The following is a 14,078-nucleotide window of genomic DNA, read 5'->3' as shown; positions in this document are numbered from 1 at the left end:
GCTCATTCCAGTGTTCCCTGCCGGCGTGGGATGGGGCCCTGCTATGAGGAACAGACGCATGGACCTTCCTGGATTTTTGGGACCAGGAAAAACCCGTCAGAGAGGAGGCGACGGCGTGGTCCCCTTGTGCCCGGCGCTGTCCCGCTGTTTGATGTGGGACCCGGCCTCAGCGGCCCCGCCACGCCGGCTCCACGCTGTCATCCCAAGTAAATAAAGCCCAGCACAATTGCCTGCTTGTTTATTAATTTTTGCTTCATCAAAGGCAGCTTTAATCATCTCTCTCCCTCCCGCCAGGGCCACTCACAGCGCACACCGTGTGCCATGGATTGGGCACCAGTGACCCCAGTACATCCTCACCTGGCCCTGAGCCCACACGATGCTCCCAGGCTGAGAGCGGCCACCAGACCCCCACTCATCACCATTTTGGTATTTCCCACCTTTTCCTTGATCCTATAAATGGAGCTTGACCCTACCCCAGGAAGAGACGATTTTCCCTCTGGAATTTACAGACCCTGCTGCCCTCGCCGCGGGTCCAGGGTTCACCTGGCACACAACTGCAGAAATCCTGCTCCTTGGAGAAGGGTGGATGATTTTCTCAACCAGCTCTTGTCCTTCCCTGATTCCCTTTCCTTCCTCCCTGCTTCCATCCCCAGTGTTGGATTACTCCCTGCCACACTGCTTGCTGAGGACCTGGTGTGCACTGCACCCCACAGTTCCTACAGATGCCCAGCTTTTTTTCCAGCAAAAAGCCCCTCTGCAGTTCCATGGACACCTCTGAGTGTTGTCCTTATGGTCCCTTCTCCACTTCCTCAGGTCATGGACCCCACAGACTAGAGGATCCCTCCAGGAGAGAAGGAGCTGCTCTTTCCCTAGTTCACGGGGCACCGTTCCCCCAAAAAAGGCCACAGTGTTGGCACAGAGCACGGAGCAGGGAGCAGGCCCTGCGTGTCCCATCTGCAGGCTGTGCCTGCCCCGTGGGCTGGGGGCCACGACCTGGCGCCGCGCACGGCTCTGCCGGAGCCGGCAGCAGCTCGCGGGAAGTGGCTGGTGCCGGGGCTGGCTCCAGCCTCTCCAAAAATCCAGCTGAACGGGACAGGCTTCTCCACAAACCTGTCGGGCGGCATTCAGCCACATGGAGCTGGCGTTTGCCTGCTGCCGGCTGTCCGTGTGCCACGTTCGGTGGCTGCTGGAAGCTCACTGCCCATGATATTCCCTGCATGCCCCAGATCCTGGCACAGCCATAGCACTGAGGTCCCCAACATGTGCCATGGGGGTGGATGTCCCACCCCATCATCCCGCCATCGCTGTGGGAATGACCAGTTGGGGCTGCCATGTGTAACACAGGTCTCTTCAACCCAGAGCCAGTTTTTGCTGGAGCAGTTTTCTCAAATGAGGGCAATTAAAACAATGGGAAAATGGAAAATTTTTGTCAGGGAGCTGCAGTGGCAGAGGGGGAAGGTGCTGTGGTGAGTCAGCCTTCCAAAGAAGCCCCAGCGCCAGGTAAACAAGCTGCAAACCAGGAGGTGTTAGTCACTGGCTTGGGCTTCGCCGGCCCAGCCTGGGGAGGGCATCGGCAAAACCCTCCAGCTCTGGGAAAGGGTTCAGTGGCACCAAACCCCACCGGTGAGAGGAGAGCAGCACCTGCTTCTGTCATGGTGTGGAGATCCCACCAGGACCATCCATCGGCTCTGCCCGCCAGGATGTCACCGGGATGTGACGTGCTCCGTGTGGCTGTGCCGTGTGGCTGTGCCATGTTTTTCCGGCTCTGATGCAGCACATTTTTCCACAGGGCCGGGTGCTGCTGGGGCAGGAGCAGGACAGCCGGGTGCTCCTCCCGGGTGGCCATCACTCCCCACGGGACCTTGGGCAAGTTATTTAATCCTTCTGTGCCGCCAGCTCGCCGTCATTACTGTGGAGCCAGACAGATGGATGCCCAGGGGAGAGGGCAGGAGTCATGGCTCGAAGCTGGCAAGCCCTGGGATCCACACTGGATCCAGGCTTGGACTGAGTGGCGCCTGTGAGGGCTCCCCTCCTTGTGCCCTGCTCCAAGTGGAGTCCCAGTGTGGGATGCTGGATGCAGTCCCTGGCTGTGAAGGGATCTAGAGCCCCCCACAGCCCTGCCTGGGGAACATCTGGCTGGGGAAACACTGACCGAGGGAGGCTTGGATGCCCCTTGTGCCACCATGTGTCTTACAGGGGTGAGACCCCCAGGCTGGAAATCCATATTGGGTGAAAAACACCCTCCTGGATGGAGAGAAAGGCTCCTAGGCTGCTCTGGGAACTGTCTCTGTGCCCTGCCCTGCCTGTGCCAAATTTTCACAGAATCAGAGAGTGGTTTAAGTGGCAAGAGACCTTAAAGACCATCTTGTTCCACCCCTTGCCATGGGCAGGGACACCTTCCACTAGACCAGGTTGCTCCAAGCTCCATCCAAACCCATTTTTCCCACTGGAAGAAATAAAAGGACCCAAATTATCCCCTGGATGAAATCCACAGCACTCAGCTGCAGCTGATGCGGCCCAAAGAGGAGGCTGCAGCTTCCATGGGGCTGGAAAAGCCCACAAGGATGGTCCAGAGCAGGCTGCACACGCATGCAGAGGCTTGAGCTTGTCCCAGAAGCCACAATAAATCCTGTCCCACCAAGCAGAGCCTTCCTCTTGTCCAGAGATGCCAAACGTCTGCAAGTTCATACCTTTCTCCTAAAATTGATTAATTCACTTCTGGATGGGTTATCAGTAGCTGAGTCCCATGGCTGCTGCTGCAATGGGATCTCACTCTGCTTTAGCAGGAAAATCCATACCTTTTGTCCCCACCTGTATTTCCCCTCATTTTGGCTGCTGGGCAGGGCAGAGGGGATCCCCCTGTGAGGCTGCCTGCCCTGCCAACCCCATCTCTCCTCAGCATCCCTGCCTAAAAACGTCACCCTGTGCAAAAGCCAGTGCTCTCAGCCTCCTCCATCACTCGCCCCCTCGGCCACCGCCCCGGAGCTGCCAGCGCAGCCGTCGGATGTCTGCTCTGCTGATTCCGTATAATGCAAGTTTTACAAATGAAATTGTCACATGGCCCTAAATTAAATACTTTGGAGAAACCCATTATAATGCAGCAGCACAATTAGCTTTATCAGCCAGCCCAGAGTCATGCCAAAAACCAAAGCCGACTCACTTGACAGGAGCTGCCATCCATGAAACCAAGCTAACGACCTTAATTATATTTTTAGCTTCTAATTTTTGGCTGACAGTATCCTCAATTACCCAGCCCATAATTTGTGCAGGGATGGCGATCAGCCTCACCTGGCCTGTAATTCCCAGGATCAGCCCTTTTATCCCTTTTAAATATTAAATTGACTCCCACTGGCCAACCTCCAGTTCCTCTGGAATTTCCCCAGGGTTTTAGTGTTAAAAATTAACAGCAGAGCTCCTGGGCAGGCTGCAAAGCCCTTCCCATGAGGGTCCTGCCAGGAAAATGCCTCTCCTGAGAGAATTCAGCGATGAGGACAAGGAGTTGTTCCCACCAGGTCAAAACTCCATGTAATCCGATCAGCTGTTCTGGCCAAAGATTGTTCTTTGACTCATCTCCCTTATCTGCCGCCCACGCTTTACACCTCAGCTCACAGCCCTGGCACTGAACCCTCCTTTCCCTGCTCCTTCCCTACGCATTTCTAGGGCTTTTTGCTCATTTCCATGCCAGACCATAGCCAACCCAGGTCTTTTCCCATCCGGCCGTCCTCAGTCTCCAGCTGGCTGCTGGTTTGGGGAGCCAGCCCTGAGCACAGCCTGGGTTTTGGTAAAAAGCTTCCCCTTTCCTGATCTGTGCCAGGTTTTGGCAAGGAGGCTGTTGCAGCATCACCCTGATGATGCCTGCACCACTCAGGGCTCACCCACAGCCCTGGCACAGCCTCTGTGAGGGACAGACCCTCGGCACAGGGGCTGTCACAGTGCCCAGACACCGGTGCGTGCTGGGCATCCATGGATGATGCCCCACTGCAGCCCCGGGTGACAAGATGGTGACAGGATGAGGAGCAAAGGGAGGAATGGAGCAGTGCGGGGTGTACGGGGAGCCCTGAACCCACCAGGCTCTGGGGGCTGGTGCAAACGGAGGTGCCAGGGAGGGGCAGGAGCCAGCCTGGGGGGCTGGATCCCCACATGGAAGTGTCCCAGGCCAGGCTGGACGGGGCTTGGAGCAACCTGGGATAGTGGAAGGTGTCCCTGCCCCTGTCGCGGGGTGGAACTGGATGAGCTTTAAGGTCCCTTCAACCCGAACCATTCCATATGTTGTTACCCCCCGCCTTGGCCCGTCTGGCGAAAACAGGGCTGGAGCGGGCGGTGTGGAGGATCTTCGGGCTGCGGAGGCAGCCAGAGCCCCGGGGCGCAGCGGGAGCCGGGCTGGGCTGGCCGAGGGTGCCATCTCCTGGGGACACATCCACACAGCCGGGCCCAGCCGGGCCCAGCCGCTCCGGGCAGCAGCGGCGAGCAGGAGCTGTGCGCCGAGGCTCCCGGGCGGATGGGGACGCGGCCACAGGCACACGGTGATGGCTCTTCACGAGTGGGATCGCCCCGGCGTGGCCGCGGCTCTGCAAACACGCAGGGTCCCCAGGGCCGCGCACCCAAAGCCAGGCGGCGGCGGTGGGCGCTGTGCGGCCGCAGCCCTGGGGTTCAGCCTGCGGTCACTCTGTGGTTTGCCAGGCGGACGCCCAGGCAGGGGACAGGCACATCCTGGCCCCAGCGCCTCCGCAGGGAATTGGGGTGACAGAAATGAGCCCTCGGCAGCCGCGCTCGGAGCCGTCTGCGCTCAGCGCGGCTCCGCAGTTGGCAGCTTCGACCCAAAAGGGCTCCCCTGCCCCTTCCTCCCACTGGCGCCATGAAGATTTTTTGCCTTTTCTCTTGTACCCCTGTTATACCTTTTTACAACTTCTGTATTCTTAGTGCTTTTTGCCTACATTCTTGGACTTGTTTGTTAAGTTAGGAGACTAAACATTTTAGAAGCTTCATAGGGAGGGGTTAGTGTGCCCCAGACCCCAAGGTCCTCTCCAGAACACATTCTGTAAACTAAGATAGAACCATCCAGGGGAAGGCTCCTTGGGGAGGGGGGCTCATTCAAGCCTCTCATTGGGGAATTTTGGATAGATATGCTAATTAGTAAGACCTATAATGTTATACCAGGTCTTTTGGGGGTGTGCATTGCGGGGGCATTGCGGGGGGCATTTCAGTACATTCAACCTAGATGTAGTGCACCTAAAGATCCTTAAAATAAATACCAAAGTAAAATCTCCTTTTCCCTTCTAACCGTGTTAATTTTAAGACCAAGAAAAGGCATCACCACCAAGGCCCCTTTCCTCAGGTCCTGAAGGGAACACATGTGTGAGCAAATGTCCTGGCCAAGGCTCAGGGACTGCACAAAGCAAATGGGCTGAGGGGAGGAAAATATCCCAGGAAAGCTGCTCAAGAGGAAGGCAAAGCACCCCCTAAAGGTTTTCAGAGCCAAACTTTATCCACCCTGTCTGCCTGTTACCTGCAGCTCTCCTTGCAGCAAGGCCACTGGGGCAAGAGTCCAGCAGAAAAATAGATTTTATTGTCAGGACAAAGCTGGGCTCTGTCACCCAAATAGAGCATGGCACCTCTGGAGCTAGGTGCAGATGGGCACTGAAGGATGCAAGACGATATGGGGGGGATGCAGATGGATGCAAAGCCATGCAGAGGGATGGATTGCACTGGGAGGATGCGCGGGGAGCTGCTGGTTGATGCTCTGGGGAGCCAGTGAACACAGCAAAGGAAGGGTTTGATCCAGAAATCCAGAACAGGGGGCTGGTGGCAGCTGCCAAAACCACAGGAACAACCCCAGGCAGGGCAGGGTGGCGGCCACTGCCTTGGCTGTGAGACAGGAGCTCACGGGGGACCACATCTGGAGGTGTTGGAGAGGCACAGAGCATCCTTGGAAGCTGTCAGAGCGGTGATGAGGTTTGGGGCACAGAGGGTGAGGCCACACAGCCAAGAAAATGGGGCTCCAATCCACACAGCCCCAGAATTTTACAGCCAAAACCACACTGCCTGATCCCTGCTCAGCGAGGAGGGACAAACCACCCCCAAGTGCTTCTCACTTCCCTCTTGAGGGTTCAGCAGGGTGGAAACTGCAAGTCTCTGGTGCTATTTACAGAGGTGAGTTTCCCCTGCAAAACCCCAAGAGCCAGAGGGCTGGGGCCATCTCTCCAGGGCCATCGCTCCACTCTGCCACACTCAAGAGCTCTGGCAATGCCAAAATCATGATTTCCTTTCCAGCGGGAGCCTCAAGCACAGCACTGATCCCATCCTTTGTACCAGATACACGACACGTGGCACAGTGCTGCAGTTGCAGTGTCCCTGTGGCCATGGTGCCTCCTCTCCTGGTCTTTGAGCCAAGCCCTGTGGTCCATTGGATGGTACCAGTGCTGCTTCCCACTCTCCTTCAGGATCTGGGATGTGATGGGCCACATCCAATCACAAGATTCTGGGTTCCTCTGCTTTGGGCTCTGCTCCCCACGATCAGGATCAACCTCCAATATCCCTTCAATGGACACAGTAACAAAACATCCTCTGGCCTCTCCATTCCAGCTCCACATGACAAGCACGAAACAGGAGTTTTTGAACCAAACAGAAAAACCCTTGACGCTGCTCCACTGAGGTTTTTAGTATCAGGTATTGCTGCTTCCTTCCTCCTTCAGCTGTTTCTGCAGAAAGGTCCCTCTGGACTGAGCTGAGTCACTGTTCTGCCATGCTCCCAGCACCTCGTGCCTCTTCCTGGCACCACGGCCACAGCCATGCCCAGCATCTCTGCAGGAAACAGGGAGAAACCTCTGGAAGCTGCCAGCAGCTCAGAGGTGGCTCTTTCCCTCTGTGAAAACAAGCTGTGTTATGACTGTGCTATTAATGTGTTATTAATGCTTCGTGCCACGAGCCCAGCCAGGACTCGGTCACCCACGCAGGACACAGCACAGCCCTCCCGCCTCCCAGACATGGATGCACCAGAGAAAGTCAGTGTTTAAGGCACCTTATTGGGCTCCACGAGATGTTCTATGAGTTGTGAGCAGGAGACAGTTCAGTGGCTTGTGCCGACTGTCCTGAGAACAGGGAAAGGATGGGTGCTCTGAGTGATGCTTGGTCCTGGCAGCTGGTTCCAGTACAGAGTGAAACATCTTTCTCTGCAGAAGAAAACATCCCACTGGCACAGGCTGCCCAGAGCAGTGGTGGAATCACCATCCCTGGAGGGATTTAAAAGGCGTTTAGGTGTGGCACTTGGGGACGTGGTTCAGCGGTGAACATGGCAGTGCTGCAGGAATGGTTGGACTCAATGAGCTTAGAGGGCTTGTCCAACCTTTATGATTCTGGGATTCTGCCGCAGTCCTGTGATGCAAGGGCAGGTGCTGCAGAGCCTCCACTCCAGCAAGAACCTCTCAAACGTGGCTGCCTTGCCCAGGACACCTGTCCCTGGTCCCGGTGACACATCACCCTGCAGTGTCCCTCCCACCCTGTCCCCAGCAGCCCAGGGACCCATGAGCCAATGCAAGGTGCTGAGTGTGCAGCTGATTTGCATAGAAGGGACAAGGGGAAACCCCAGGAAATGCACAGCTCAGGCATTAATCAAATCTCTCTCTAATAATAAACCCCTGAGCCATGCAGGGGCTCGGGGCCACAGCTCGTGGGGCCATGGCAGGAGCTGAGGGGGAGTAAACACCGACGGAGAGTCAGACGTGAGTTACCCCATGGAGAGGCTGCAGGGGGAGATGGGGTGAGGGGCTTGTCTGTGCCAGGGCTTGGGGCTTGGTCACTCTCCCAGTGCCAGCAGGGAGTGGAGGGTCTGCTCAGGGCTCCCACCCTGCTGCTGGTGGTCAGTGCTGTGGGACTGGAGAGGGAATTACAGAATGGTTTGGGTTGGTAGGGAGCTTAATTCTCATCCAGTTCCAACCCCCTGCCATGGGCAGAGACACCTTCCACTATCCCAGGTTGCTCCAAGCCTCATCCAACCTGGCCTTGGACACTTCCAGGGATGAGGCAGCCACAGCTTCTCAGGGCAACCTGTGCCAGGGCCTCCCCACCCTCACAGGAAAGGATTTTTTCCTGATAACTAATCTAAATCTACCCTCCTCCAGCTTAAAGCCATCCTCCCTTGTCCTATGGTCACTTAAAGCTTGGTGTGAGGGGTCAGTGGGGGAATTCGGGGTGCTGGTCCTGGTGGGTGAGAGGCAGAGGAAGACTCACCTGTTTCTGCTGGAAAACCCTCAGCTGGGAAGTCCGGCTGCCCTGTGCTGGGAGCACCACACGTACCTTGGGCTCCCTGAGGAGGGGAGGATCTGGCCTAGATGAGGCCAAACATTTCCTTGGACGTGCCCTCACAGCATCAGGGAAGGAGGTCCCTAGGCTGCAGCCTTGGCTTTAACACAGCCCCAGATCTCTGCTTCCCATACAATTATCCCATGGGAAACCCCACCCTGGTCAAGGATGGCTCAGCTCCCTGCCACCCCCAGGGCTTGCAGTAACCCCCAGGGGCTTCCTGCCCCCCCCCCCCCGGGGGGGCTTCTCTGGGTACAAAGATTCTTCCAAGAGCATTTGAGGAGAGCGATGGCCTGAGCCTTGCTCTGCCCTGGGGATGTCTCCAGTCAGCTCGACAGAAAGTAATTATTTAATTTTACAGCAATGTTAATTGAACAACTGGGAGTGTCAGGCCAGCATCTCAGTGCAGAGAGGATTTTTCCCCGGGAATGGGAGAGTTTCACGTGTGCTGCCCCAGGTAGGACCCAGCCCATCCTCAGCCCCTCTGCAGGGAAGGTGCTGGGTGGGCAGTGGCACGACCAACGTGCAAAGTACCCAATCTCTGCACACTCCCAAGTACTGGAGAGAGAGGAGAGATCCTGGCAGAGTGCAGGGGATATTCTGGATAAAAATCAAGGGTTTGGCTTTGCCAAAGCAGCAGCTCAGCCTTTGGGCACACAGAGGCCGGCGCTGTGGCTTCGGGGAGTTTTAAACCTTTGGTTCCTGTCAGCACCAGCATCTCCCACCCGTGCAGGAAACAGCTGCGGCTCCAGGCACGGCTCTGGGGAGGGATGTGGCTCCCGGGAGCCTTCTCAGGCAGCAAAGGGCACGTTTCCACCACGGCCACCCTTGTGCTGGGTTACAGCCTCCTGCAGCTGCTCCGTCGCGCTGGCCGCAGACACCACGTGTGGCACAACACAGGAGCTCTTATTAGCCAGATAATTCTTCAAACTGTAGTTTTGGAGCAGATTTTTGTGCTGCTGAGGACTGCTCCTGTGCACACGGGCACTGGGAGCGCCGGGGCAGCAGAGGATGGGACAAGCAGCCCATGACAGGGACAAGAGCACGTCCACCTCCAGCTGGCACTGGTTAAACTGGTGCCTAAAGTCTCCTGGGGAGATTTCCCTCCTTCTGTTGCTTTGACGTGTCTTATACATCAGCTCGGGTTTCACTATGACACCAGAACACCCAAGAGAGATGTCAGGAATGACACACAAGGTCGTGTTTCTGGTATTTTCAGAAAAGACTGTAAAGACAGGACTGGTCCCCGGGGCTTGTGCTCCCACTGGCAGGTGTAGGGATGCCCAGACCCTCGGGGCACCTCTAAGCCAGGGTGGGCTCCCCGTGTGTCCCCTGAGAGCGGCACAGGACACACACACAGTTTGAAGAGCAGATTTGGCCCTGGGCTCTTGCCCAAGCCTGGGATCAGAGGGGGCTGAGGCACAGCTGGGATCTCCCTGCAAGGGGTCCCAGCCCTAGAAAGGGATGAGGCGGCTGCAGAGCAGCCCCGTGGTGGCCACCCCGTACCTACCTGTGCCTCTGCTCTGCAGCCATGGATGGGACACGTGTGGGGCAGGATGCCATGAACAACTGCACTGACCAGGAGTACTGGGACACCCTCGTTTCCCAGTGCATTCCCTGCAGCCTCGTGTGCAGCCAGCGCCCGGCCAGGAAGTGTGATGCTGTGTGTGGTGAGTGCTGGGGTGTCCCTGGACGGAAGAGTCAGGGATGGGGCAAAGCTGGGAGGGAGGATCAGACCCCAGGATGAGCCCAAGGGCAGGCTCTGAGCCAGCTCAGCTTTGCAGAGCTTCAAGCAAAAAACACAGGGGGATTCCTGACAGCTTCCCATGGATAGGCTGGGGCTGGGAACAGCTCAGGAGCGAGACCAGGATCAAGCGCCTGCATCTCTGCAGTGCTCCCTTCTGGGGTCCCAAGGCTACACCAACACTCACGTCCCCTATTGGGGCCACCCCACCCTCCAAAGGCAGGGCTGGGGAGCCACCACGTTCAGTGGATGTGGGTAATGATAAACCCCCGACGTGGGACAGGCACTGAGATGTCCTGAAAACAGGTGGGGAAAAGGAAAAGGGAGAGCGAAACTTTGCACCCAAACCCCGTGCCAGTGCCCTGCCATGAGTCACAGGCTGAGGTGACTTAGCGCCGTCCCAGGATTCATTCAGTAGCCACAAGGGAACATCTCCTCGTTGCGGACAGGCGATGCCATTCCTGGCATCCCGAGCTGCTGCTGAGGCAGGTTTTGGTGTGTCGCAAAGAGCCGTGCAAGCCCCAGGGCGGCAGCAGCAGCTCTGAGAGCAGCAGCCAGGAGCTCCCAGGTGAGTACAGCTGCCTCTGGCTGGCGGAGACCGTCCCCTCCCTGAGCAGCTGCCAGCAGATGCCTTTTCCCAGCTCTCCAGCCAAACGCCACCCCAAATCCCGTGGATCTGTCATCCTGCCAGCCCTGCACAGGCTGTCAGTGCTTACAGCAGTGGGCAGGTCTCACCCTGTGCCTGCCAGAGCAGAGAGCTGGGCTCATCCTCTCATGAATCCGGGCGCTGGGGTGGTGGAGGGATGTGCTGAGGACACCGTGTTCATCTCCCTCACCTCCCGCAGAGTCCATGGATTGCAACAAGAGACCCGGATTTTACTACGATGATCTTGTGAAGAACTGCATCAAGTGCAGCTCGGTGTGTGGGCAGCACCCCAAGGAATGCGCCCTGTCCTGCGAGCGTGAGTTGGGGAAGGGCCACCAAACCCAACCCCTTCGTCCCAGGGGCCTGCACTTTTGAAGGCTGCCATTTCACTGGGGCTGGGGAAAAGCAGCCAGGGCATCTCTTTCCCATTTTCTCCAACCTAGAGTGGCTTTTCCCTGTCGTGTGCTGGTGTTTTACAGGTTGGGCAGCTCCCCCAGCCAGGGCAGAATTGGCAGCTGTGGATCCCACCTGGCTGAGCTGCCCCCAGCCCTCGGGGAGGGGGAATACAAGGGGACAGGCAGATCCTCAAGATCTACAAGTCCTACACTGGGGTTGAGACGATCCCTGGAGATAGGGGAGGGTGTGAATGGGGTGTGGGAAGGGATCTCCTCTACCTCACCACGGAAGAGAAGTGCAGGTGAACAGAGGGGGTACAGAGCTGCTGTGAAATTCTTTCCCAGGGGAGGGCACAGGTGCTATCAGCTCTTTCCCTATCAGAAAGCCACCCCGGAGGTGTCTGAGCTCCCCCATCTCTCCTGCCCCACAGCCACCCCTCCGGGGCCGGCGGCCGTGCTGGAGCAGAAGGCGTGTGCGGAGCAGGACCCGTGGCTGATGCTGTACCTGCTGCTGGGGCTCTGCCTCTGCACCCTCATCTGCTCCCTGCTCCTGGGCTGGACTCACCTGCGCAGGAAGGGAGAGGGGGTCTCCTGCCAAGCCAGCGCTGGGACCTGTCACTGCAGGGAGGACCCTGCCAAAGGTGGGTGCTGGCAGCACTGGGGGCACTGGGAGAGGGTGGGGAGCTTGTGGGGGGCAGGCTCATGCTGGCAGGCACTGCTGGAGGGGCAGAAAGCAAAGCCAGGTCTGAACAGGGGAGGGAGGAAAAGCAAAGACAATGATGTGGTTCAGTCTGAGCCTGGAAGAGGGGCAGGACTGGACCCTTGTGCCCGATTCTCCACCATAACCCCCCCTCAGTCACTCTTTGCAAAGCCCCAGGCACAGCTTCCCGCTGCCAGGCAAGGCTCTATAGCCAGCACCTCTCCAGTCTCCATCCAGAGGCTGAGGGGCAAAAAGCCAATCCTCCTCCAAAATAAACACCTGTCCCAGAAAACCCCAGTTTTAGTTCTGGAGCCGGAGGAGCTTCACAAGTCCATGTGTTAAGGAGAAAAGGAGAAAGGATAATGTGGAGAAATTCAACATGGAAAAGGTGTTTTTATTCTTCCTCCTTTTATTCTCTCCTGCCTTTCCAAAGAAAAATTGCCTACTTACCTATTTCTGCACACACATCACACACATCCTTGTTTACATACATCCACCTCAAAGCCACGAATATCAAAAATCACAGAGGAAGAGCCCATGAGCCAATGTCACACCTGGAGTCACTCCCAGGACTGTCACTCAAGCCATTCCTATCTGCTTTGCTGAAGGACATGGGGATCAAAGGGTCATTTTTAAGGGAAGCTACCAGGTTTGGAGAGATTTTCTGGGTGTTCTAGGTGATGCAGCAAATCCATGCTGGGAGCTGGATGTCCTCTCCTGTTCCAGGACCAGCTTTTCACAGGCTCTAGTGCAGCACTTCAGAGCATTCCTCAGGTAAAAGCTGCTCTAAACCCCCTCAGCTGCCGCACTGTTTATTTGCAGATCGGCTGGTGGAAGCTGGCAGCGTTGGTGATGGATTCACCAGCATCAGAATCCCAGAGCCAGTGGAAACCTGTGGCTTCTGCTTCCTTGGACACAGCTCTGCTGTACAAGAGACCAAGTCCTGCCACAGCACCTCCTGTCAAGCTGGGGAAAGGGCTGCTCCCTCCTTCACCGGCATCTGCAGCACGGGAAGCGCTGGGGCCATTCCCAGCCCTGACGACGGCCACTTCAAAATCATCTGTTCTCCTTCCCAGGAGAAGACACCCATGGTGTGACCACAGTGGATGTTCCAGCATGGGATCACAATGGAGGGATGCTCCCTCTGCCTCCAAACCAAAGCTGCTTCACCCTCTTGTTGCCAGTGACTGGAACAGCCTCTACCCAGCCCCGGCTGTGCCAAGGGCTGTAGGATACAGACAGGGCTGGAGGTTGCACAGAGCTGTTTGCTTCCACTCAGGAAATTAAATTCCCATTGTTCTTGTGCACTCCCAGTGAAAGAAGTCTCTTCCCATGTAGCAGCATCTGACTTCATCCTCCAACTTGACCTCAGTGCATCCCAGCCATCGGGGACGTCTCATGGAGGCTTTTCATCCTGGTTCCACCCCCAACATCCCTGCAAAGGAACAGGCTGTGGTGCCTGCTGCTCACTGGTCCCCATGGAGAGTTCACCTCTCCCTGCTTGGAGATTCCATTGCATACCAGAACAAGTTGCAGCAGCTCTGTAAACATCTCAAACATGGAACTGGACCCAAGGATTCACTGGTGAAACTTATAAGGACCCAGTGTGGGAAGCTCCACTGTCAGTATCCAGCACAGCCAGGGGTGATGGTGAGGCTTTGCCTCATGACAGGGCATGATGCTGCACACGAGGAGCTGGGACAGGCACCAAATCCTCAATGGAATTTGGTTTAAATATGAAAACTCATCCAAGGCTGCGATCTTTCTACAAAACTGGATTTATGTATATCTGACCTGGGTTATCCTGAAGAGCTGGTAAAAGTGAGGAATCAGCTGGAGATAAAGCTGCTTTGAGAGTATATTTTTATTTGACCTGGCTTTGAAAGCTACCATGGAAAAATAGGGGTTTCAATGTGTAACTTGAGGTTCTCATTTCCACTAAAGGAGACTGTAGGAATTTTTTGTTTGGTAAGGAATTGCTCCTGGTAGGAGCCCATTCCCTCTACTGTCTCAGACTAGAGCTTCAAACTTGGAAGAATAAACATAAGTCAATACATGCACAAATTTGTGCTGGGAAAGCAGACAGCTGGAGAAAACACAAGCAGAGTTCTAACAGATTCTGTCCCTTCTACATTATATATCTCTTTAAATGTAAATACTTTCTTATCATTAAAAGGCATCATCTGGGAGGTTGAGCCTCTCACTCTGGTCACCTCCCACTCTTCCAGCTTCCACAGTGGATGGGTCTCCCAACTTCCAAACCTTCTCTACATCCCAGTAAACCTGGGGACCCTC

General features: G+C 56.2%; 1 protein-coding gene across 1 annotated transcript; it reads left to right on the top strand.

The window, feature by feature from the left end:
- Window positions 1-9,829: 9,829 nt before the first annotated feature.
- On the top strand, window positions 9,830-12,880 carry TNFRSF13B (TNF receptor superfamily member 13B; the record flags this gene model as incomplete). Its single annotated transcript, XM_082291839.1, has 4 exons — window positions 9,830-9,968; window positions 10,888-11,004; window positions 11,515-11,724; window positions 12,606-12,880. The coding sequence occupies 4 exons, from the start codon at window positions 9,830-9,832 to the stop codon at window positions 12,878-12,880; spliced, it is 741 nt and encodes a 246-aa protein (XP_082147965.1).
- Window positions 12,881-14,078: the final 1,198 nt, after the last annotated feature.

This window comes from Coloeus monedula, assembly GCF_965178545.1.
Source record: "Coloeus monedula genome assembly, chromosome: 16".
Classification (NCBI taxonomy): domain Eukaryota; kingdom Metazoa; phylum Chordata; class Aves; order Passeriformes; family Corvidae; genus Coloeus; species Coloeus monedula.
Note: the sequence above shows the minus strand (reverse complement) of the source record. Positions and strands in the feature narration are given on the sequence as shown.